The following is a 27,696-nucleotide window of genomic DNA, read 5'->3' on the forward strand; positions in this document are numbered from 1 at the left end:
CAATAGCTTAGTGAACATCCGTATTTAAGCCATTGAAAGCACAAAGTACTGAATGCTTTTTCATTTAAAAACAAAACAACAACTTTCAATTGTTTCATTAGATTAAAATCAAAATCTTAAGCTAACGAACAATTAATTATCAGAGAAATTTCTCTATACTTATCGCGGACTACAAACGAATTCTTTGTAATCTGAAATCTTAAAATCGTCTCTAAACTAGTTGCGCAAATTATTTGTAATGTCCTCTTTCTTCTTGTCTGTATCCCACATTATGTGGAATCAGAACTCACTTTCTTAGCCAGGCAGTCCACTGAGTTTCTCGCCGGATCTTCTCAGTTGGTCACGTTTCCGATCCGATGGTAGATTCTGTGAAGCACTGCTCTTACTACGGCCAGTGTTAGCAATACTCCCGGTTTGAGCCCCGTGAGCTCACCTACACGTCAAGGAGAAGCTGAAATAGCTTCTCAAGGCTATCAGCATAGGTAGGAAAAAAAAATTGCCAGGCTCTCTTTGACCACATGTTAATCTTCTCTTCATTTCATTTTTATTGTTACTATCGGTATTGTGTCATAACGAAACGAAATAAAAATTGAATAATTCTTCCGTTATTCTGTTCACGGTAGCATTTAATCTATTGATTAGAGAGATCTGACAATACGGACAATAGTCGAAGAACGGACACGAAACGCCTGCCGTGTCTGGTACACTTGACCCACATCCGGGTCGTGCAGACCGGTAGAGCTAACAATTAAATTGTATAACTGAAAAACGTTATCAATGTTTAGGTGTCGTTTGGTTTATTAATTAATGCAAGGAGGAAGAATTAAACTAAAAAAAATGGAGTCTTTCTTTTTTTATTGCCCTTGTAGGCACGAGGCACGAGCATACTGCCCACCTGATGGTGAGTGGTTACCGTCGCCCATGGACGTCGCAATGCCAGGGGTAGAGTCAGGTCGCTGCCTACGAATGCTGCTTTCTTACGCAATACTATTAAGAAATACTTTAGATTCAATGGCACGTTTTCCAGCGAAATTAAAACAATAATAAAAGTATAATAAAGGCAAATGAACAAGTTCAAGGATACGTCATTCATAATTTTTAATCAAAATCATTATTCTCTGAAAACAAGTTCAGCACTGGTTAACAATATTTTTTCCAAATTAAGCACTATGTCATTGATAACCTATATTAGTATTAGTTGATAAGATTACGTAAATTAATGGCTAAGTGATGTAACAATCGTAAAGTTTCGGTAACCACAGATGACCCCAAGTTAATAATTGTGAGCTGGTTCACCCATTTTCGCAATGAAACCATTTTTTGCCCAGATAATGAGTACTTTCTTACTTTCAGGAAAGACTACCACGATGAAACTATAACAGTGTGTAATCAAAAATAAACCCACAGTTTTCGCATTATTTATTACTGATATTATAGCGAGTGAGCTCATCACCTAGACAGGTCTAGCTAGTTCTTCTAGCTTTTTCTTTCGATAGCGAACAGGACAGCCCATGTGCAATACAATTGTGACTTTGACATGTCGGTAAAACTTATAATGGCCCTGCAAAGATTCGTATTTTCTAGGTAAACGACAAAGGGCAATGGCTTTTACCTAACTATCTAACGGGGTCGTCGTACCTCCTTACGCCGAACGGATGAAATTGCTCTGTAAACCGACGGACTCCAAGCAGTAGAGATAAGCAATTCGGTGGCGTGTGATGCAGTGGTAAAGAGAGACGACGGAATCGAAAGAATCTGAAAGAATTTATCTATTTGAAAAGTAAAGTAATCGCTTTGCAACCCATCAAGACTAAGTCGTACCTTAAGATGACGACTATGCTCTGATCACGGGAACGTCCACTTTATATTGCTACACCAGTGGCATGAAGCCATCTCCTTATCTACCTTAAACACTGAGGTGTTACAACAACAAAACTAAGTGAATCTTCACATTAAGACTGACGGGTTTCTTAAAATAGCAAGGAGAAACGTATTTATCGTGTAATTTCGCTCACACAATGCAATATTTTATTTAGTACCCATTATTATTGAAACTTATCTGTCGTCGCAGTTATTTTACAAGGTAAAATCTTGTTTTAGTGCCAGGTTTTATATTTACGGTATGATGATAATAAAAATAAAGTGCTTAATCAATAAGCACTTTGCTCAGGAAAAATTATATGATTATGTTGAATTTTAATAATAATAATCGGTGGACCGTCAACTGTCTGTCTACTTCTCTTAAAATTGAAGATATCTCCCATCTCCATGCCCCGTTGCAACGAACATACTACTGGAAATATATCTCATATTGGAGGAGGATTAACGCCAAACAAATAGCCAGTCGTCAAACTTATGCCAAATCCGTATGCAGCATGATAAAGACATGCTGCCCCATATAAAAAGGGCAAGAGAAAGAAGAAGAAGACATCCCGAAAACTTGAATCGCGCTAACGACGTTTCCAAGAATATCATATTACTATATGTAGGCTCATGCTCTGAATACTAACATTTCCTCGTGCGCAAGCAACTCAATAGCCGACGACACAGCTGTCCAATAGGAACAAGTCTGTCATCACCAAGAAATTACCGCACACCGTAGCCGGGATCCGAAGTCAGCGATTCAGCACGTAGTTCACAGAAGTACACCCTGCGAAAAGCACAGTGGTGCTCTTTCATAAGGAGCGTACGACACGAAACTCCTCCTGTATTCAACCAATCAATGCCTCGATCCAGGAAAACAAGTATATCCGCCCGTTCCCCGCGGACTGGCTAGGCCGCAACTAAGGACGTCATACCTTCCAGCTGACGCAGGTGCTCACCGGCAATGGCTAGGGGTGAACTGACAGGGTAGTGCCACCACTATGATGACCGCAATAAGGAAGACTCCGTGGAGGACGCTCCCGCCGCTCACGTCGCGGTCATAGGAGAGGATCTGTCGCTGCTGACCGCTGTGACTACGATGTTTCCCAAATTGGCGTCCTGGAAAGCGATGCTCGACTTCTGCGAGATAACCAGCGAGCAAGTCTTCCCTTGAGGATCCGTCGCTGCCGAACCGGGGGTCGGAGAAGAGAGTACGATCATACGTACAGGGACTGGGCCTGCAGGCAGCAGCCTCCCTCCATTTAAGGTGACCTGGAGGGAGTCGAGGTCGCGTGGCGCACTACCTCCGCTCTAGCGCGCCAGCCAAGAGTAACATCATCGTGATAAGAGCGACCGGTTGGCGGTGTATCTACTGTGCAGTAGAAGCTTCTGCTTTGTAGTTGCCATTCCAAAATCATGAGAGACCTCCTGACCAAAATCTGGTTGTAACTCATTGAGTTTTTCATGGATTTCGCTTTTATAGCTGTGTGAAGGTCAGACGAACAAAAAGTTACAAAGATACACAAAAAAATCATCAATTCGAGACAGTGCAATTTTATAGTTATTATTTTTATTTTATTTTTCTTGTAAAATTTTCAACTTTGACCTATTCCAGACTCAGACTTTGCAATTATTGCAATTATCTATAGTAAACAATAATATCCTAATTGTTATCGATTACAGAACTTTTTTTAAAATCTTTTAATTGACAGAATACAAAAAATGACATAATATTTTTTTTATTGCCGCTGGTAGCGGTGCCTTCGATCAAATTCACTAGTGGGCGCGAATAAGTTTCTCATTAAAAAAATAGGGCTTTTTTGAGTGAGAAACTTATTTGCGAAACGCGCCGTATCAAGGAAGACCACTTTCGGTAACGAAAGGTGATTGAACCATTTCGTTATCCCACCGTTCATCGAAATAAGTATTGGAATAATAATGGTAGATTCTCTTCATGACACATAGCGGTATATCGTGAATCAAGTATCTGTTTGATTAATTTAATATTTTCTACCTTGACGACGTACTCGTTATGAGGTATGTTGATATTTTTTTTTTTTTTTTTTTTTTTTTTTATGATTGAAAGTTTACTGGTGGCCCGAAGGCCTTTCCAGTTTCACCAGGACAGGTGGGCGAGCTAAGGCTCAGCCAAGAGGGGTGGGATTTGCTAACAACTGCCCGAGCGCCTCCGAAGGAGACCTAACAACTCAAGAGCAATTGTTTCGCGAATGAATCTACTACCGGATCGGAATCGCGACCCGCTGAGAAGATCCGGCGAGAAACTCAGCGGGCTGATGCATGGGTTAGGTTGCACGTCGACCTCTTTGTCGAGTTCGACGAGTACGGTTACCGGGGTCCCTAAGCCTGCCCCTAGTATTAGAGCTGAAGGCATCTAATGCAAAGGTTATTGGATCTGATGGATCCGTAAGGACGTGTCTAGGGCGTCGACGGTGACTGGCTCCTGCATGATCAGGATTCGGAGAGTAGTCAGCGGCGGCAACGATAAGGCGATTATCATGACGCATAGCCTTATCGAAGTATCGTTCCGACGCTGACTTCATGTATTTCCGAATTGATTCGAGGCCCAGGTCGTCGTGTAGGTCAACGTTCCTCACGAACCACGGAGCGCCGACAGCTAACCTGCAAAAGCGGGATTGTAGGGATTGGAGGGTGTCTATGTGTGTGCGGGCCGCGTGAGCGAACACCACACTCGCGTAAGTCATGACGGGCCTTATGCAAGTTTTGTAAAGTGTCACCTTGTTCCGAAGGGACATTTTACTCCGCTTACAGATCATGGGGTAGAGTCTACCGAGAATAAACGCGGCACGGTCACGGACTGATTTTATATGCGGGCGGAATGTCATCGATGCATCCAGGGTAACGCCCAGGTACTTGACCTTCCTGGCCCAGGGTATGGGTTGTCTAAAGAGAGTAATCGGGGGTGTGAGATTCCTCCTCCTAATCCGGGAGGAAATCCGTGTGGAGCTTCCCCTCTGAAATAGCACCGCAGTACTTTTCGCTGGGTTGATGTCTATGCGCCATTTTCGGAACCACTGTCCTAGGGCTAGGGCTGCGCTCTGAAGCTTCTTCGCGATTAGGGACTTATTTCTACTAGAATAGTAAACAGTCGTGTCGTCGGCGAATAAAGCTAAATGGGTCGGCGGCGACCGGGGAATATCGTTGACGAATAAGCTAAATAGGAGGGGTGAGAGGACAGAGCCTTGCGGGACTCCAGCTGTGAGAGGTCGTGGGGAGGAGCGGGTTCCCTCGACTCGATATCGAAAAGAGCGGTTCGACAAGAAGTCCCGTATGATGAGCACGAGACTATCCGGCACGCCCATGTTGAATAGTTTGAAAATCAAACCATTGTGCCAGACTTTGTCGAACGCTTTTGCGACGTCGAAGAAGAGAGCTCCCGTGTATAACGGTTTTGGTCGATTAAGCCCCACAAGAATGTGCTCCGTGAGGCGGTGCACCTGTTGAACGCATGAATGATTTGTACGGAATCCGAATTGTTCATCGATGAGAATGCCCTTGGATGAGACGAAATCTCTGAGGCGCTTGTAGAGCAGACGCTCATACAGTTTGCCTAGAGACATGAGGAGGCTAATCGGGCGGTAGCTCGTCGGATGATTTTTTGGTTTACCGGGTTTATGTATGCCGATAACGTCCGCTTCTTTCCACACCGCGGGAAAGATACAGTTCGCCATAGCGGCATTGAAAATAGATGCCAACATCACGATGAGTTGGACGGGTAGAAGTTTAATAACGCGGTTAGATATACCGTCGGAACCGGGAGCCTTGCGAGGACGTAGGTCTTTGATCAAGTCTTTAACTTCCATCGGGGTGACGGGTGGTAACGCATCCGAGGGTGGCAAGGAGGCTCTGCGTTCTACCTCACTGTCTACTAATTCTACATGAACAGGGTCCACGGATTGAGTGCTGGGCGTGCACTGGGTTTGCAATGTATCGGCCAGCAGCTCTGCTTTTTCGTCATCATCAAAGGCCGCGAGTCGGCCTGAGGGGCCTACGAGGGGGGGCATAGTTACTACCGTATCCGATTTGAGAGTACGAGCTAAGCGGTAGTAAGACCTTTGGGAGGGCGCGAGTCCTTCTAAGAAATCAGACCATCTGGCATCTCGGACTTCGGCGATGCGAGACTTTACGTCGCGTTGTAGGGCACGCATTCGAATACGATTTTCCGCGGTAGGATACCTGTCGTAGGCGCGTATCGAGGCGTTCTTAGCTCTAAGGAGTTCCCTAATATCGTCGGACAAATTGAAGCGGTGAAGGAAGTCCTCCGCTACAACTTGTTTCGATGACCTATCTAATGTCGAGGTGATGTGTGATGTTAAGATGTCTATGGCTTCAGCGGTATCCTGAGGAGACGGGGTAGAGTCCGGGTTAAACGGGAGCGATGGTGGATCAGATTCAGCCAGGCTGATGCCCAGCGTGTGCCAATCCACCACAGTCCTCGTGACGGGAACGGAATCGGGAGCGCGACCGAGCTTCATGACGACGGGACGGTGGTCTGAATCTAACTCTGAAACTACTTCGATCGAGTGTAAGCGCAGAGTTACGTTTTTTAATAACGCTATGTCGAGTATATCCGGGCGATGCGCGATATTTAGCGGGTAGTGAGTCGGGGTTAACGGAGCGACGATATCGAAGGCGAGATCATCGACTAACGCGTCAAGCCGCCTGCCATTCGGGGTTGTGGTGTGTGAGTTCCACCTGATGTGTTTACAATTTAGGTCGCCCGCCAGAATGACAGAGCTCCCCATACCGAGCAGCGCCTCAATATCACTGCTTAGAACGATCTTATCCGGTGGAAGATAAACGGACGCGATAACGATCGGCGCGTGTCCCGTCAGTGAGATTCGGCACACTGATGCTTCGATATTAGCGAGCGCGGGAGGATCGAGCGGGACGCAATGCAGGGCTCTTCTATAGTAAATAACGGTACCACCACCACGGGCAGAGAGCCTGTCGTTCCTGACCATGTTATAGTTCGCGATTTTAGGGTCACGGCGCGCGGGCTTAAGTAGGGTCTCCTGCACTAAGAAAATGTCAATTTGATGGTCACGCAAAAAATCACAAACCTGATCACGTTGATTTGCGAGACCGTAAGCGTTAAAAAATCCTATTGTTACGGATAAGGGTTTTATTCTACTAATGTACGCCATTGATTACCGGCGGAGTGAGGGGAGGACGTACGTATTTAACGACGCGTATACGTCAGCGTATTCTTGCACAACGGCGATGAAATGTTGTGCAGTGGAGGCGGCGCGAATGGCGTCACCCAAAGCGTTAACACGCTCAAAGTTGATCGACTGAAAAAAGTCAATCGCTAGAGCGAGATTTTCGGACGCGGTCGGAGGGCAGGTCGCGGGGGAGGGACGTATCGCGGGGGTGGGACGAGTCGCGGGGGAGAGAGTTGTAGCCGTGTTCGTGTACGGCAACGGTTTAGCCCAAGCCGAGACGCTGGGCACCGACGCCGGCACGAAAGCAGGCTTAGCCTTCGGCACAGAGGGTACCGTGGCTTTGATGTCTGGGCCGGAAGCTCGGAGGCGGTTTTGACGGGCGACGCGGCGATTTATTTTTGGAGCTCGGGGGCATCCACGGTAGTTCGCGGGGTGACCTTGTGTTCGGCACAGGACACAGCTAGGCGGTTCCGTCGCGGTTTTTTGGTCGCGAGCGCAGAGGGCCGTGGCGTGATCGCCCAAACACTTAACACATCGGGGGCGCGCGTGACAGTTACGGGAAGAGTGCCCGTACAGTTGGCAGTTATGGCACTGACTAGGAGTGCCTTTTTTATGGGGGACTTCGACGGCAATACCGGAGAGCCTACAGACGGTCCGAATGTTAAAAATTTGCTTACCCTCGGGGGTAGGCTGGAGGGCGACTAAAACCATATTGTATGGCTCCCTACCGCGGCCGGTGTGCATGCGGTGCACGGAATTTACTGGTAGGCCTTGTTCTATCAGATCTGCCTTGACGAGATCGGCATCTAGCTCCTTCGGGATTCCACGTATGACAACGCGGAGTTCGCGCTCCTCCTGGAGCGTATAAGTGTGGAAACTTATACGCTCCTTTCGGAGGTAACTTGAGAGGGCCCTATGGTCGTCGGGTGTCGTTACTTTTATTTGAATCCCGTTGGCGAGATTACGGGCGCTGGCAAAATTAATATTTTTGGCCTTAAGGGCCAGGGAAACTCGGTCCCAAGCTGCCTTCTCTTGAAGGATAACCGGGGGAGGGGTCTGAGTTTTAGATTGCGCCACCGGTCGCGGCGACGGAGTGGCACGGGCTGGAGGCGCAACGGGAGTCTGAGGGCGGGGGCGCGACGCGTTCGCGGCTTTGCTAATTTTAGCGGCCGCGAGAGCTCGAGACTCCGCGGCACGCTTCTTACCCTTTTGTACCAGGGTGAATCCATCCGTCGATGAGGCGGGGGCGAGGTCGACCTCCATCTCCGAGTCAGAGTCGGAGGACGAGGAGGCGGGCGCAGGTGACCTACAAGCAGGAGTTTTGGAGGGCGCGACGGAGGCCGCGGATGATCGCGCTGCTGGAACGGTGGCCACGGCGGACGACGCAGTAGTTTTACTCGCCAGTATAGGCGACGCGAGAACGGCAGGCACGACGGAGGCTGCGGTGCTCGATGTAGACGCTTTGCACGAAGGCGACGCAGGAGCAGCGAGCACGGCGGAGTCTTCGAGAGAGCTCGCAGTGTGATTGGCCTTGAAAGCCAGAAACTCTGAGGCGAGCTGTGGGTGACGAAGTCGGAGGAATTCCACGAATACAGCGTCCATGATCGCTGAGTACCCAGGTGGGGCGGCCCCGGGTCTTGAAAACACTCGCCTTGCGGCGAGGCCCCAACTTCTCGGACCTGAGCGGTTCTATTGAACACAGGTGGCAATGCGGCGCGATTACTACAGGACAAAGAAAAGGCACAACAAAACAGAAATTACAAAAAGAAGCAAAACAAATAAATACTTGCAGGAAAACACTTTGTCGGCAAATGTTCCACGAACACAAAAATAACTAAAACAAAACAAATAAAAGCTTCCAGGAAACACACTTGGTCGGCAGATGTATCACGAACACAGGCCGCGCGAACAATGGCCGGGCTAACAAAAGCCGGGCGAACAAAGACCGGGCGATCGAGTGGACGATGAGCACGTCCGCACGTGACGGGTGCCTCTATCGGAATGATGTTGATATATCGCACATACGGTGCTATAAAGTCACTTATGCAATTTTTGTTAAAACTGAACTGAGTATGAGAAAATACATTTTTTAATAGTTATATCAGTGAGATGTTTGCTTTTACTGATGAAATTTAAAGTTGTAGTTTAAATATTATCGTCTTTATTTCTTTAGTCTAGCAGAACTATAAATGTATAATATACTAGCTGACCCGGCAAACATTGTTTTGCCATATATAAGATTTCTAGGGAATTTCTAATGTAGAAAAAAACTAACTTATTGTAATTGTGTAAAGATGTGGTAAATGAGTGAAAGAGGTATGTAGTGCTGTGAACGATGAGGGAATATATAATAAAAATAACAAAACCTCATTCAACCACATAATACCTCATTATAACAAAAAAAAAAGTCCAAATAAAAAAATATGCTAGGGGTGGACAACCCTAATCACTTAGGGGTATAAAAAATAGATAGTAGCCGATTCTCAGGCTTACTGAATATGCATAAAAAATTTCATGAGAATCGGTCAAGCGGTTTCGGAGGAGTATGGGAACGAACATTGTGACACGAGAATTTTATATATTAGATATAATAAGATGTTGAATTTTCCAACGTTTCTCCTGAAAAATTACATAATTTGCATAGGTGACGTTATCGCACCGCATGTGCGATATGTATTAGTCAAAATTACACTCAAACGAGTAAACGAAGCGGAAAGGCACAGTACACAAATAAACCATCATGGTTTTCTTTGATATGAAAATTTATAATTACTCAGAAGATAACTTCCCGACGCACGAATTGGAACAATGCAAGGCTACCGATGCACAGATATTAAGGTGATTAATATATCCTTTTGTAGTAATTAACAGGGTTAATCTGTTTCGTTTCCGTACATTTAATCTTTGAAAAAATCTGATAAACATATTTAAGTATTGAAGCCATTGTTTACGGTGATTGCTGTTTTTGTGATGGTAATACCTATATATCTGATTTTATGCAATAAATGCAAATACGATGTCGATTTAAATTGGTTTGTAGGCCAACAGCATAAAGTGGCCGCATTTGGAAAAACAGTATCTCGAAAAATAGTTTTGCTGAAAAGTAGTCAATTTTACAGTAAGCCGAAAGCAACTGACTGACTAACGTATAACTATACTGAGACCTTAGAACTTACATCTTAAGGTGGGTGGCGCATTTACGTTGTAAATGTCTATGGGCTCCAGTAACCACTTAACAACAGGCGGGCTGTGAGCTCGTCCACCCATCTAAGCAATAAATAAAAAATTTGAAAAAATGATGGAGTGAATGATATGTAACGTGTTCTATTGTTTTTAATCTTTAATCTAAGCCTACTCGTGTTAGCACTTATAATATTTATATATCTTTCTCAATTTCTGAACTATATGTTATGCACTTCATCTCCCTTGCACACAAAATCAATCAAAATTCGATCAATCAATCAAAGGGAAATTCCCTTCTAGAAGGGAGAACCAGATAAAAATGACACAGTAACACTGTTTCTTTCACTCTTTTCTCTAACCACTATCCGTACAGTCATTTTTATCTGAATTCTCCTTTCTCCACAGAATTCCAAGAGCTGGCGCGTCAGAATAAGATAACGAAGCAAATTCTAGAAGCTTTTCTGCAGAAGAAACTCGGCGTGAAGAGTAATGCAGTGAGACCTCCTTCGGTTCTGGATATATTACCTGTCAAAATGCACACGAAAGAGAGTACACTAGAGCAGTCTAATAAAGAAGAGGATTTCCAAGAAGACTTACAAGAAACTCAAGACTACGTGGAGGATGACAGCCTACAAAGTGTAGAATCGGAGCAGATCGACTCGTTCTTGGATTCAATTGAAGGCATGTATTCGATGTATTGAAGCAAAACTTTAAACAGTGGCATTAAAAAAAAAAGTCCGTGATGGCTTTGGTGAGCTGTTTGAATTACTTTAAGACATAAATTACAATAATTACAATACAAATACATTTAATACATTACCTCGTTCGTTTGGTGTTTGATGATCGCCCCGAGTCAGTTTCTGTGTTAAAGATAATTCTGAGCTTACCTTGTTTTGGTCATATGTACCTACATTTATTATTTATCCTACCCGTGCGGACGCATGCAGTAATTACGCAAATTATAACTTTTGCGGGTTTCATTTTTATTACAAGACGTTATTCGTTGGCCATGGAAGTAAATCGTGAACATTTGTTAAGTATAGTTTGTTAAGTATATAAATGTAGTTTAGTGTATCATTAGAAAGATTGGTACCCGCCTGCGGGATTCGAACGCCGGTACTCGCAAAATACGAATGCATCGGACGTCATGTCCTTTAGGCCGCGACGACTTCGACATAATATTACGTGCATATTTTTAGGGCCGATCACACAGAAGAAAATCTTCCTTTGGAGCTTGGGGCCGTTGAGCTTACCACTAGTACTTTAGTATCTCCTAGAATTACCATAAATACAATAATAGCACTATATCTACAATGCCTATACTGTCCTTAATTGAAGAGTAACTGGTCGTCCCTCTGTAGTAGTATGTTACGACTTAAGTGTCGTCAATTTGGGTATTGGTCGGTACGTGTAGGGTGCGGTCTGGTTTATTTCTAAATCTATGAACTCGAATTCGAAGAATTCGTATATTAATCGTTATCCAATACAATCGAATCATCATTCAATCGAATCATCTTAGTGACTCAAACACGTTTAGCTCTTAATGGCAGATATCTACTGCTTTGGTGGATTATAAATAGGTTTTCCTGTACGGATTTAATAATTTCTGTACATTTTGATCATCATAGTCGGTTACTCTTGACAAAGCAGTCGTGGTCATCTAGAATCCCTGTTTATTAAAGCCTCGACAGCTGATATCCATAGTTGGCGAACTAAGTCTTGGCGCGCACACTCGTTAAGTGGGGTTTTGGTAAGGACTTTTATCCAATCAGTCCAGCGCATTCGTCCACGAGATCTTTTACTATTGACCCTATCCAGAACAACAAGTTACTCGATAGACTCTGCTGGTCGTCGCAATATCTATCCAAAATATAATATTTTTGATACTCATCATAATTTTATTCTTAATATCTAATTATTTTTAAGATTCCACATTCCTAGATTCAATTTGTGTTATACTTGGTCCTTCAAGTTCATAAAACTTGCAGATGCGAAGGCATTTATGTCATGCACCTTAGCGGCCCTGACCTTAACAAACTGGTTTTCCTTGGAAATGCTAGTGTTGCTACTCAAGAAGCAATGTTCGCAAAGGACACATTTTTGACGTACGTAGGTCAGACAAATCAAATATGAAATAAAATTGTCGGTATTTTTATTTGTGTGTGTGGACTTTGTGATTAAGCGCTAAAATTGAATTAGCTATTCGATTATTTTTAATTATGTAATGGGCTAGTAAACAGGGTACCGCCGTAGTAATCACTTTTAGGCACATTAAAAATATTACGAAACCCCGAAATTCTGGAACCGATAATTTTAAAATCAATGGAACTAATCCTTTCAACTAAACAGCTAACTGCCTTGAACAATGAATTTCAATATTAGTTATTGTTTTCGACAATGATTAAATTAAATATCACTGATTATATCTGTAAATCAGCTGTTTTAAGCCCCGTATGGTATTGTTGACCCTGATCTTTAATTCCATGCGTCGCCCTTGAGAAGTTCAATGTTCAGTCAAAGAACTCAGCATAATGGCGAGACTATGGAACTCGTACTACAAATTACTGACGATTAAAATACTTCTGTTAACACATTCGCTGCGATGTCAAAGATATTTATTGCTTACAATAACAAATTCCTTTCATACTTAAAAACGTATGTCAGAAAGGTCAATGAATTTGTAAAATAGTATCAGAAATCAAATAATATAATACATTAGATAGACAAAATAACTTTAGCCTTTTTAGCGTTAGTATTTTAATATTATAAATTAAAACATTTTGAAGGTACATCTTGTTTTTATTGAGGCAGATCGATGAGAAAGCAGTTACACATATGTATGATTTCTCTTTACCGTTCTTAATAATTTTCACGATAAGCTTCTTATCTTCAATTACTGTATATTAAGGGATATTTGTACAAAATTCCTACTTTGTTACCTGTTTCATTTTTAACAGGGCTAAATCATTTTCCATATTTTATATATCTGATTCGTATTTTATATATCGTATATTATATCTGTGAAAGTATTTGCGTAACTCTTTTTTTTTCATTATACCACACATATATCTGTGTAAGCTACTTCAAAACGATATCTTAGCTCTACATTGTAATTAGATTATTTAAACATTGGCTTAGCCTAGTCGAAATATCTCAAGTTATACCAAACAAAAACTCATGGGGAGCTTATTTAGTCGAAGACGAAACCAATGACTAGATAAAAAAAATGTAATACTTAATATTTCATTTATACTCAGTAAACTAGTTGACATATCATGATGTAATCTCATCTCAGCATGTTCACTACTGAACATAAGCCTCTCCAATTGATGTCCGGCCTTTTTTTTGTTTCTCCTACCTGTGCTGTAAGTTGAGAGGCTATATCAGCGTAACCCTAGCGTATGGGTGAGCTCACGGGGCTCAAGCCGGGAGTGTTGCTAACACTGGTTGTAGGAAGAGCAGTGCTTGGCAGAATCTACCACCGGATCGGAAACGCGACTCACTGAGAAGATCCGGTAAGAAACTCAGTGGGCTGTGTCTATGGGTTAATTTACTCATCGAGCCTAAAAGCATCGTTAATGGATCGGGAAAGTGCGGTCAGTTTGTAGCCACCTGCATCCAACGTGACCCAGCGATGTTCACTAGGTCAGTTGTCATGGCTTGTCACGGTGTAAGACAGAAATTAAATTTTCGACTTCTAAAAATGTATACACTTCTAAATTAGTCGATGATCACGTATTGCGTCTCTACCAACCCATGATACAGTGGATAAATGATGTTGTCTGTAGAAATGAAACATCGCTAGGCGTCTTCTTATCATATCTCAAAATATTATTGCGAATTTTGGCCTCGCTTAGTGCCCTTAACGCAAAGTTGAAAATGACGTAGCACGGTCGACGGGTTATTATTCTATTCTATCAGCCCACAGACGTCTACTGCTAGATATAGGCCTGCCCCAAGCCTCACCACAAGATCGGTCCTGCACTGCCTGCATCCAGCGGATCCCCGCGAACCTCACTAGGTCTTCGGTCCATCTTGTAGGAGGCTTACTGACGCTACGTCTTCCGGAATTATATTTGAGAGATAAATAAAGCAGCCAGATGCATTTCTAACGATGACTACTCGTGCATACACTTACAATTATTATTTTTTCTGTTAAATGGAGCCCCTAATGATAATTTACAATACATCTTATTCCTAGGACTGTAATGTTCAAATTAAAAGTTATATCTTTGTCGTGGTACTTAAAGTACACGTTGTCAGTTTAACGTGAGATAGTTAAGAGGGAAACAGCAAACGGGAACATCATCAGAACTCGCTGACCCATTTCCACTATGTCCCCACCGACCTGTTTACACTTGAGCACAGAAAACCAGCGGGATTCGTACTTAAGCCTAACGCACGAGCGTTTTTACATCGTACCGGAAAAAATATTGGAGTTGCAAGCTGTGAAATAAATTTTCAACAATTTTTTGACGATCCACGTGTTTTGTTGTCTATTATTAATTTCATATTATTTTTAATTCCTTTAAAATAATACTAATATCTAATCTCATTTCATATATCTAATTATCAATAACTAGCTAACCCGGCAGACTTCGTAGTGCCTCAATCGATAAATAAAAGACCTAAACTTTTGTATAAAATAAACTTAATACAAACAAAAGGAATCCGTCCAACGGCGGACACATCAAAGGGAAAACAAAATTGTTATTTTTATTTAATTCCGAGCACATTCATATTTATCTGCGTTTTAAACCTTCTCTGGACTTCCACAACTAATTCAAGACCAAAATTAGCCAAATCGGTTCAACCGTTCTCGAGTTTTAGCGAGACTAGCGAACAGCAATTCATTTTTATATATGTATATGTACTTATATACAACTATATAAGTATAGATTTGTACAAGTCTATATAAGTATAGATTTATCATTCATCTATATAAGTATAGATTTGTACTTAATGCTAAGTAACCGCTATAACCATGGTGAATGACCAAAGTTATTAGGTTATCGAATGTGATATGTTTGCGTGTACTCGAAATACAAACCGGGCTTAGTCAAATAAAGGAAAAACTTCCATTTCATGAGTCAAATGTTAAGAAAACTCTCAATAGTTATTCGCGATTCGTTGAACCAGTGCGTGCGACTACTTATTATGAAAATCTACTTTCATTTGCCACCGCTAATGGTGTAGCCTGCGTTTAACTGCGGTCTTTTAGTAAACGAAGTTCCAGGCGCTCTGTTATTTGTCTGTTTTTCTATGTCAAAAAGTATTTCACTTTATGTCTATGGATAAGACTGGATATGTCAACCTTTTTTTCGTTTTCGGCAACGGAATATGAACTAAACAGATAATACCATTTAGAATTAAGAGTCATGTATAAATAATTTTATTGGCTTTATTGGTGGTAGGACCTCGTGTGAGTCCGCACGGGTAGGTACCACCACCCCGACTATTTCTGCCATGAAGCAGTTATGCGTTTCAGCTTGAAGGGTGGAGCAGCCGTTGTAACTATACTGGGACCTTAGAACTTATATCTCAAGGTGGGTGGCGCATTTGCGTTGTAAATGTCTAAGTGCTCCAATAACCACTTAACACCAGGTGGGCTGTGAGCTCGTCCACTCATCTAAGCAATAAAAAAAATAGAATAAAATAACCTTAAAAACAAAGAGACGTTTGGATGCCTAAAATGATTTAATAAATACATACAATAATGTCCTTCAATAGAGACCTTAAACTAAGCATCAAAGTCGAAACTAGAACAACAATGAAGACAAGGTCAACACGAATAGCGATGACCACGGATTAGCGCCCACATTTGGTTAGTTTTTAAATTGCTATATGTGTTCATGGCATTTATGTTTCTAAAATGTATCTGTACTATTTATTTCATGAATTTAAAAATAATAATTAAAACTATTTTTACAGTATAAGGTCGTTTTTATATTCCATATTGTCATTCGTCATTCTCATTAAGTATTTTCCGACGATACGAATAATTTACAATTTTCGTTATTGTAGATTGTAGATACGAAAATTGTAGATTATTGTTTTATTTAATAATTTATACACCGCAATTGTAATTTTAATTAGGTCTACAACTCCCGAAAATCGTAGAAAATCTTAAACGAAAAATAAAGTTTAGATAAGCATGCAAAAAATATAACAAATACATTAATTTATTTTACCAAGAGCGATTAAAATTCAATATTTTTGGAGGATCCCGAGAAGTTACTTCCAACGGCTTTGTTTCATTTTCCCACATTTGTGCACTTTCACAGATACTAAACAATTAATAAACCACCGTTATTACACATTTAAACCTGAAGAAACACTAAAAAGACAAAATAAAACAAATCACACAAAATAACTCCTCGCGTTCCCGCCAAAAAGTCCTGTCAAATATGTGAATTCAAAATAAAATGACAGTTTGTTTTTATGGCTTTGTTTCAGGTCGGAAAAAATACCCGACTCCGCCATTCGAGCCAGAGCTGGAACCAAATAGCTACCGTGAGACTATTTTAATTACGCACTAATATTTACTGATTTAAAATAATATATCAAACATATTTCTCAAAAACCGTTTGTTATATTCATTCAAACGATTTTCTAACACAAATATTCTGTTATGTTTAATTGGTGCTGATAGCTGTCAATTAATAGTGTAAATATTAACTTCGCACAGATTTGGCGCGAAAACTGCGTGATCTAGATTAAAAGATTAATAAAAATTTGGTAGATAACGGTATGTAATTTTTATTATTTTCAATAATATGTTTAGTTCTAATTAAAGCTACTTCGTTTTCGTAGTCACGGACGACCCCGTGTGTGTAAAGTCGTCGAAACTTCAAAAATAATATAACAATAATAAAGAAAACCTAATTAAACCGTAAAATAAGTTATAATAAGGTTTACGATTCGCGAAAACCGAAGAGAATTACTAGACGTTTACTTATCTACCATAAATACTACTGTAATAGGATTAGTACAAGAAAATTAATATGATGGTATTAAATACATACGAACTTCAAAGCAAAGCTAACAGTCTGGATCCCTGCTGGGCCGTGTTGAGTTTCCACTATCGTCTTCATTTGCAGGTTCATTATTTTAACACTTTATTGAATTAGAATTATTCATGAATATTCGAATTAAGATTTGAACGCTGTATTTAAAATAAGCTTGTTTTCTCATTAGTAATCCAAGTAAAAATTACAATGGTTAACATCTACATCTTCCACACTCACGGCCCACCTGGTGTTACGTGGTTACCGGAACCCATAGACATCCCCAACGTAAACGCTGCCACCCACCCTGAGATATGACACAACCATAAGAGGTCCTACCACCAGTGATTACGCTAATTATAATTTTGCGGGTTTGATTTCTACTACACGATGTTATTCCTTCACCGTGGGAGTCAATTGTGAGCATTCGTTAAGTACGTATTTCATTAGAAAAATTGGTAACCGCCTGAGATTCGAACACCGGTGCATCGCTCAACACGAATGCTCCGGACGCCTTATCCTTTAGGCCACAATAACACGTAAAATAACGCTAGAATCTTTATTCCGTAGCTCGTAGGAGATTTACGATGACTTGAAAAAGCCTTTATTATGTGCTGTTAATGTGCTTTAGTAACGATTTAATGTCACGTGACCCAGGTACTCGCCACAAAAGGCCAGAGAATCTACAACCAAATTCTAGTTTACCATATTGAAATTCATATTTTTAGCATAATTGAATAAGAGTTTATTGAATGGCGGTCCAACGATGTGATATTAATTCAGCGCAGACTATTTCAAATGTCAAGTAAAACGGCATGTCGATTTCCGTTGAGACCATCTGCAGTTTTATTAGATGTGTCATCGTAATGACGATGTTAAAGTATTTAAATGTCTTCTGAGATTTGAAAATTCGCATCTAAATTTTGTTGAGACTTTTGAAAAGATATGCACGTTATTTGCCAATCAGGGTTGGTCTGTCATTTCACTGAATTGACTAATCGAACAGTTTGACCAGAAAGACAGCCTTCTGGGACTCCTTTTTCGTCTGCCCTGAACTAGCTTTTGTTCTTCTTTAAATGAGCCGCAATCCGCCTTGAGAGAGCACGTCGAATTTTCAGTTATATTGTATGTATCGGGTGTCACATCTGTCTGTCTATGAGAGAAAATAACTATAATAAGAATAATCTTTCACGAATAATCACTTTACTCGATTTACGTTCGTACCATGCTCTCTAAAAATCGCCAATCCTGGTGGAGTTCAAAGTAATTTGAAATTAATATAATAATAATATTGAATGAGTACAAATCAAACGCGGTCACCCGGCCCCAAACTACTTTTCCATGTACTATAAATTTATATTTAAACAGACACATATGTAGATTTTAAACATCCAAACAAGGAGTACCACACCAATGTTTTTTTTTCAAAATAAGTTCAATGTTTATGTGTGCAGTAGTGTGAAAGTAATAAAAAAAAAAATTATGCCCGATGTTGTAATCGAGCCATTGCTATGCCCAGCAATCACGGGCAGTAACTAGTGCACCACCGAATCATCAAATAACACAACACAATCGAACACGGTGTAAGCTGAGTTTGTTTGTTCATAATTATTAATTTAAACGCACCGAAAATCAACAACCCTATATCCATAGAAGTTTGCCTAATGTTTAATTTTACGCATAATTATTAGGCAAATGTTTGAGCTTCGACTGACCCGACCAAGCACACACAGGTGATCTTACAACAGTACGTTTTGTAAATATATTAAATGTCAAGGTTGTGGGATCTCTGTGCATTCGACGCGAACTCGATTCGAATGTTGAAAAATAGTCATAATTTCCAAAAAGAATCGGTTGCTTTGTTGGATTATCACGATAAATGACTGCAAATAACGTGCAAGTTAACCTAGCACATATCTCGACAATAGGGACAAAAATCGCATTTTTGTTTTTTATTTTTTTATTGCTTAGATGGGTGGACGAGCTCACAACCCACCTGTTGTTAAGTGGTTACTGGAGCCCATAGACAACTACAACGTAAATACGCCACCCACCTTGAGATATAAGTTCTTAGGTCTGGTATAGTTACAACGGATGCCCCACCTTTCAAACCGAAACGCATTACTGCGAGCATCACGGCAGAAATAGGCAGAGCGGTTGTACCTACCCGTGCGGACTCCCAAGAGATCCTACCACCAGTAATTACGCAAATTATAATTTTGCGGGATTGTTTTTTATTACACGGTTTTATTATTCACTAGACGACGACCTTTTTTTATAACGACGGTTTTTTTTTTATAACGCCAACTCGTTGTGTCTTTAAAGCTGTTAGTTGCTCTCAATTAAGAAAAATAGTATTATTATTCGCCAATAGATGTCGGGAAGAGTTGATTATTGAAAACACGAATAAAACAACATTTTCTGAAAATAAATCGTAGCTAGATCGATTTATCGCCCCCGAAATCCGCTGTATACTAAATATTATGAAAATCGTTGGAGCCGTTTCTGAGGTTCAGATTATATATATTAATATATATATACAAGAATTGCTCGTTTAACGGTATAAGATAAGATATGTTACAGTTCTTTAATGCTAAATATCTAATTCTAATTGATTCAAACGTATTCTAATCCATACATTCTGATACGGAACTAGTTTCTTTAAATAGTTCATTTTTATTTTATTTGGACTAGATTTCAGTTTAATATCAACGTACATTGTTCACATATTTTAATAATAAAGTATAAGGTTCTCACGATACAGTCCTTGGTCGAGAAACCTTGCCCTTTACCGGACATCGCCTTACGGGTCGACGTTTTCTCATATGTAGGGCTGGTCGACTCGCACTAGTCATCTAAGCCCAAAAAGATAAAATTTAAATAAATAACGCTCATCACTCAATCTAGCTTTCGTATGCTGGTTAGAAAAGAGCTTAAATCAAATTGCTCTGTTTTAAAATAAGGGGTATGCACCATTAAGTAAACTTAAGTCACTTAGACTTAAAGCTCGCGTCTTATGGGTGGCGGCATCTACGTTGTTACCGTTTCTAAGATCCGATGGCCATAACACCAGTCAGATCATACACCAAATTTTTGCAATATTTTTTTTACCCATTACTTCATGTGCTTATATCTCCGAAGTGTTATTTTATTCCTACCTATCCTAGTGACTTCGAGGGTTCATGCTAGATTCACCGAGCGAGTAGGTGAGCTCACGGGGCTCTATGGACTATGGACATTGCTAACACTAGCCCTAGCCATCGAGATGGGCTTCAGACAACCTGCCGACCGAGAGGGCTGGTGGTCGTGGCGCCGACGACCGCTGGTCCGGCTTCCCGAGGGGGAGGGTGATGGGAGAGATGTGCTCCGCACTGAACGCTTCACTTTCCCCCCTTTGCCCTTTCATGAGTTCTGTCTCATTCGAAGTTTGGACGTTGGTTGTTGAGCGACATGAGGTTTTAGTCAGTTCGACTCTGACATACCCCGCCCGCCATCCCCAGTGAAGGGCGGAAGTTCGGCGATTTCCTACTGACAAATAAAAAGCCCTAGCAAGAGCAGTGCTTCGCAGAGCGATTATGTCTGATATCTTTATGAGACTATTATTACTTCAACACGCGTATCTAATGTAATAAGTTTCATCACAGAGCCTTTTAATTTTCAAGACCATGACCGTAGGTTAAAATCGTTACAAAAAAATTAAGTAAATAAGGCAGATTGTGAGATAAGTATCATCATGTCTTAAATAAGTCGGAACACAGGTATTATTACTCTTTAGCCCAAAACACGTCATTACGGATCCTCCTGATCCATTAACAGTGCTTTTAGGTACCACAAGCACTGGTCACCGTCCTCGTCGAACCCGTCGCTTACGACGAAGGGCTCGACGAGCGAATTAACCCACAGACGCAGCCCACTGAGTTTCTCACCGGATCTTCTCAGTGGGTCGCGTTTCCGATCCGGTGGTAGATTCTGAGAAGCACTGCTCTTGCTAGGGCCAGTGTTAGCACCACTCCGGTCTGAGCCCCGTGAGCTCACCTATACGTTAGGGCCAAGCTTATATAGCCCCTCAAGGCTGTCAGCATAGGTACGGGGGAAAAAATACTCTTAAAATTAGAACCCATACGAGCTGACACCGTTGTATTATTACAACAAAATTTTATAAGGATTAGGGCAAAAATCTTTTAATAGCAACCCTGTTATTTTTAACACAAAACATAATGGAAAGGTGTTTCAGTATTGTGCTCATTATTTGATATAATCACACCGACATCATTGTCAATAACATGTTTATTGTACGTATAACAGGTAATAAGCTGGGTTATTTTAGGTATTGACGTCACGTATTCTATTGTCAAGAATATTTGTTACAAAAATAGCCCTCAATTTCAGTATGAAGCTTATTCTATTACTGTATCGTGAGACAAAAGAAATGATGCGGTGAACATTATGGTGAAACTTTTTTGTGTAGGCAGCTTTGTCTAACACGTTTTGCGTAGTAGAAACATATATTAAATTTGAAATATGTAGTTTATCGGGATATTTAAATCACAACCTAATAATAGATCGCCTTACTGGTCTAGCGCATAGTAATCCTAATTATAGTACCACAAATTCGACCTTCCCATTCCTAATCGAAGTCAACATCTTTTGAAAAATGTTCGTCGTGTAGAGTACGACTTACACGGAAGTAAATCCTAATTCGATTACTTTGATTAGTTTTGGATGGGCTTTAGTATTAATTTTATTTCGAACTAGCTGACCCGGCAGACTTCGTAGTGCCTCAATCGATAAATAAAAGAGCTAAACTTTATTTAATTCCGAGAGTTTTCATATTTTTCTACCTTTTAAACCTTTCCTGGACTTCCACAAATAATTCAAGACCGAAATTAGCCTTATCGGTTCGGCCGTTCTCAACTTTTAGCGAGACTAACGAACAGCAATTCATTTTTATATATATAAATAGATGGGAGGGGATTTCAGAATAAAAAAATTGAGCAACTTAATGATTGATAATGGCTGTTCGGATTGTCGATACTCAAAAACTTCCATGTGTTTAATAGGTCGAGGAACTGTTTGAGATATTATAATTGTTTAATCTTCTTTTTACCATCGCACCAGCCACAAACATTGTGGATCCCTCACTCCTCTCACCGGAAAATGCGTTCAATTACAGTGTATTTAAAGAGGTTATTTTTGTACGTTTCATCCTGTTTTTGGATGACTTTCACCCCTCAGTGTTTTTCCAGTTCTATGGCTTGTCCCTAGTTTGAAATGAGGATTTAAAAAAAAATATTAGCCACAGCCAGCAAGCTTGGCTCCAACCCTAGCATTGCCAGTGTGAGATATGCTGTGATACATTCGTTTGCAAAAGGAAGGAACACTACAGGCTGATAGAGAATCTTAAGGTTGCTTAGGAGAATTCCAAAGAGAAAAATATACATGAATGTGGGTCAGTTTCCTAAGGTAGCTTTTCTTTAAAAAAAATACTCCTGCTATCATGTCGTCCGTTGGTAAAAAAAACTTTTTTCCTACCAAACCCTTATTTTATAACTGAGCAACTGACAAAAACTAAATTCACTAATCTACTGAAATAATAAATCCATAGAATTGCTAAAAGCTTAAAAACCCGTTATACAACAAAAAAGTACAGATTGTTTTCTTTTACAAAAACATGTCATTAGTTCTTAAATGTGTTTGTTTAACAATGAATACTAACTATTTAATGAAAATATTTTGTCTGTTTAAGTTACAATGAAGCAACCATGGGTTCGCAATAAAAACCACACGCACAGTTGACCCACAAACCAAATAAATGGTATTGACATAGAGCGCTCAGTAGGTCGAGTGATTTCTAGTGAGACATTCCCTTATAAAAAACTCCGAGTTTGGAAACGCACACTTTACGAATTATAGTCTTAAAACGATCAAACCAAATGAAGGCCAAATAATATTACATTATACAACTTATGTTATGGAAGTATGATTTAGTTGTTTGATTAAGTTACAAATCAGCTGACTTTGATTTGTAATAAATAAATTAATGGTAATGAATAAATTATTAGTAAACATGACGTAGTAATCAAATCAGTGGCTCACTCAGTTTTCAATACTTTTCAGAGGCGGTCAATCAGACTGATTTTTGCTTGGAATGTAAATTAATTATCACCGTAGAGATAGACAACGGCTTGCTATTCTGTCTTCCACCTTTCAGTTTCTATTGATAAATTCTTGGTGCTTCTAGGCATTGTACCGGTAGGCGATTCTGATTCCTTTTTGGACCACATTCTCTCAGCAAATCCCTTCAGACTCAACCCAGTTAGCTCGACACCAGGCATGATGAAGCCAGAATATCCCCTCGAGGCTACTGGTAGATAATTAGAAAATAAAAACTGTTGGTCTTACAATCTAGCAGCCTAGAATGATCAGTCTATCTCTTCCCGTTAATGTCGAAAAAGGCGACTAATAGACTCACTAAAGAATTAGCAGCTTCGTTCTCAGATTAAAATTCCAGTGTACTGCGATCGCGAACAGGAATATACTAGTGACGTAGCCATCATGCGTTCCGGCTTGAAGAGTGGGATAGAAAATTTACAAATTAAAAAAACAAACCGAGTTCAAATTCGATATTGAAGCCCATTTTTATATAACACTTAACTACATCGTTTTGACAGAATTTTATAGCTCATAATTAATTATACTTGATGTTATTTTTCGATGACTTTCAAGGGTCAAGTTAAGAATCGTGTTTGGAAATCAAGAGTTATTCGCCACACTAGTAGTAAGTGCTGGTGAAATAAAATAAATATGTGCAGTAGGTATTACATTTGACTAAAATAATAATACATTTATAATAATGAACCAGTTTTAAAGTAACCAAGCCAGCGCTTTTACTCCCAAAGCAATTGATACTACAATCGAAATATCAGATACGTCCATGGATGAATCTCCAATACTTTCTAACATTGATTACGATTACAATTCTTAATATTGGGCCAATGTAATGATCCTAGTTATTTATTCTCAAAGGAATTGCATAATTGTGGATTTTTTCGACCATCAATTTATGGCTTTCAATAAAACGACACCTATCTATGTTGTTTAACGTTCATTTGCGACTTACATAAACGCAATCTATTTGAAATCCCAAAGGTCGTGTGTGTGTGGCTCGTTTGCATAATCTTCAGGATGAAGCGCTTGACCACAAAAATGCGGCTTTCGATTTGAAGGCTGCACGAAGTTGTTACTTTATTTATCATTCGACAGCTTAGTACAGTCGTCTCGACCGCGCGGTGAGCGCGTATTGGAGCGCACGCGCATTGCGTTCTTAATTCGAACTTCGGTGTGGATTTTTTTTTGTTTTTGTTTTTTCCTCGTAATATTGACAAAGGGTCCTAATGAGGTGACATTAGTGACGCCATTCGTGATTTTTGAAAAGGTGAATGTCATGATAGCTTGTTTATTTAATTCGCGATTGCATAATTATTTTTTTATTGTTCTAAATAAAAGTAGCTAAGAAATACGCGAATTTTATGTGCATTTACAGTACACGTCTAATATTTTTTTTGCAATCTATATATGTATATATATATATAGTATAATTTGTGTATGCCGAGAATTAAAAAAGGAATTACAGATTTTTGGGGCGTTTTTTGTATACATCCGGAAAAGGATATAAATACTCATAGCCTGAGAGCTCATATTCATAGCCAAATTTACATTACAAAAAATAAGCTTATTTAATAATTACTATTTCAACAATATTAGCAAGTATTAATTTTAATAAATAAAAAAAAACTAAAATCGTTTTACGTAACCTCAGCTTATTAATTCAATACTCTATGACGTCTAGACTACTATTTAATTCTGTCGTAACTGAAATTAACATTTGAAGAGTCTTATGATATCTAAAAACAAGCTTCTTATATTATTATAGTTTGTATGCTTGTTTCTCTTGAGCGCACTAATCATTCGCGCGTAGCTTGTCCGATGTAATTAAAGCTTGGTACACACTATTTATTACATATTTAACTGATTTTTACCACGATTTTCAAATTCGTTAAGCTCTCGACATTTGGGTGCTATTTCAATCGTCGTGATCCCGGGTAGACTGTTGTGTGTAGATGAATGCACCGTCTCTGTATAGTTGGATCAGAGAATTTATTGGGTTTAGGATTATCGACGTACGGTTTTACGGTAGATGGCGTGCGAGTCGTTCCAATCTAACAAACGAATGTGTGTGTACTTTGTCCAAGCCTAGTGGATCAATGTGGTAAACAAACAGCAATTTTCACAATATCACGATTTTTGGACTCAAACACACTATTTAATCATGCTAACATGTCTTAAACCACCTAAGAAACACCTAAAGTATATATTAATTCTGAAATTATTTTAAATTAACCATTTAAATACAATATTTAACTAAATTTCTAAAAATTGAGGCCACAGACTAAAGAGCGACATGGCAATTTGACATTTCGTAAATCTATCGTCTTTATGAATCATACTATTGTTTACTACATTAATCTACTAAGATTGGACAACGTATGCAGTTAATAGTTCACCGTGGACTCCATTCCAGCTGAGCCAACGCTTGCCCAGCTGTCTTTATAAAACTTGAAATGCCTTCGAGCCCCAAGTAATCATTCCATCCAAAAAAAGTTTACCGTGCACACACGAACAGCCTTCACTAGTGCTTTTATAAAAATAACATCGTTCCTTTTCACTTTCTATGCTTTATATTTACTATGTATTCACAGACTGGTTATAAATAAAATACATATTATAATACATAATACTTATAGTCCCACTGTTAAACTTTCCCAAATAAGCGCGAAATATGCTTTCAGTCAAATTTATTTTAAAAAGTACTTCTGGCTCAAGACTTTTAATAAAATAATAAATAGCCTTGCATTTATTTTTATTTTTACATAAATTCCGCATTCCTTAAGGTTCGCCTTTTTTAAAACTACAGTTTTGTTAGTGATTTTTTTAATTTAAAGGTTATTACAATTCTTATTCGGAGTATTAAAAGAATCGATGATAAAATCAGATTGGAACTGAATTTTTCTATATTGGCCATACTGAGTAACGAATTTAAATCCATCGAAAATAATGTAATATGACCTGGCAACATTTCTGGTTGAGTGTACCTCGCGTTGCCCGCAGGTACCGGAGTCGCAGACATGGAAACTTAATATCCTGTGAAATTGAACCGGATGAGACATCCGACGGACCGAATGTAATAAATCTCGATCTAGTCTATATATAAAATGGCCGTGAATCTGAATCGTCAGTCAATAAACATAAAAAAATTTGATAATGGTCTAAAATAAGTAACTTTGTTGTTAGAAAACAAAAACCCAATTTTCAATCGAACACCAAATGCGCGTTGAATTTACGGCTATATAATATTATTATTTTCTGGATGAAATATCATATTTTCTTTTCTGCACCCCCGACAGTGACCTTTTCATGCTCATCAGTTAAGTGGTTAAGACATGAAAAGATAACAAACAAACAAATTAACTTTCGCATATATATGTAATACTCTATAAAGTTTGAACATGCTAACATAAAAATAAATAGCAAACTTTGTGTCATGAAATGATTAAATTGTTGGGGTATTTAACCTTTATTCTTATACTAATAAGATACACCTTAATCTTCAAACAAGTTTTCTTTGAAGGAGAAGTAAACTTGTTTTCTGAATTACTTATATAAAAACAATTTTTATATTAGTATAATCGTAATTTAAAAATCGAATGAAATTTGATTAAATAGAATAGTTTATAAAAGTATCGTATTGCTGTGTATGAAGGTTCTATCACGATAAATAAAGGCTACAATTATTTTTATTCTGTGCATCGACGATTCTCCTTTCGAATGTCAAAACAAGGAATGCACTAAGAAATAATACTCACATTTATTGCCACACGAAACCAAAAAGGTGGCTTTTGCATCCGTTTCTTACTATTATATTTTTTATTCTTTTATTACAACAGTCCCTTTCTGAATGAAAAAGAAAAAGTAACCGGTTAATTAGCATACACGATCGGTGAAAATAGACCTCGTATGATTAAAGTCGTTTTGTACTTGCATGATTTATTTCAAGTTCGACCATGACATTTATGTTTTCAGTACCTTCGATAATGTCAATATTTAAAATGTAAAAGTATAAATTTGAATGTTAGTAGTGCCTATTAGAGCAAAGCATCGTTTCGTCTATTTAAAAAAGAATTGGCTGTTTGGGTACCTCCACATTTTCTAAAAAAAAATTAAACTAATGTAATTTTGACAGACGTCAATCATATCTCTTCGGAATAATAAAAAATATTATTGACAGTGCGCTTATAGGAACATAAAGCTTCGCTTTTGTTTTTCTCAATACATTTAAATTCGTATTATGCATTTATGATATAGAGGCTCGTAAAAAGTGT

The 27,696-nt window shown here is 39.4% G+C and overlaps 1 protein-coding gene across 2 annotated transcripts in view; it reads left to right on the plus strand.

The window, feature by feature from the left end:
• Nucleotides 1-27,696, plus strand: part of LOC114242208 (Brevican core protein triforce) — a 69,776-nt gene that overhangs the window by 19,871 nt on the left and 22,209 nt on the right. Inside the window, exons 2-3 of one of the 2 annotated variants that reach the window (XM_089730898.1) lie at nt 10,656-10,931; nt 16,707-16,763. In XM_089730898.1, the coding sequence (XP_089587024.1) occupies nt 10,656-10,931; nt 16,707-16,763 (333 nt within the window). The remainder of the gene's footprint in view (nt 1-10,655; nt 10,932-16,706; nt 16,764-27,696) is intronic. The other variant, XM_089730899.1, reaches the window with a different exon arrangement.

This window comes from Bombyx mandarina, chromosome 11 (assembly GCF_030267445.1).
Source record: "Bombyx mandarina strain Sakado chromosome 11, ASM3026744v2".
Taxonomy (NCBI): Eukaryota; Metazoa; Arthropoda; class Insecta; order Lepidoptera; family Bombycidae; genus Bombyx; species Bombyx mandarina.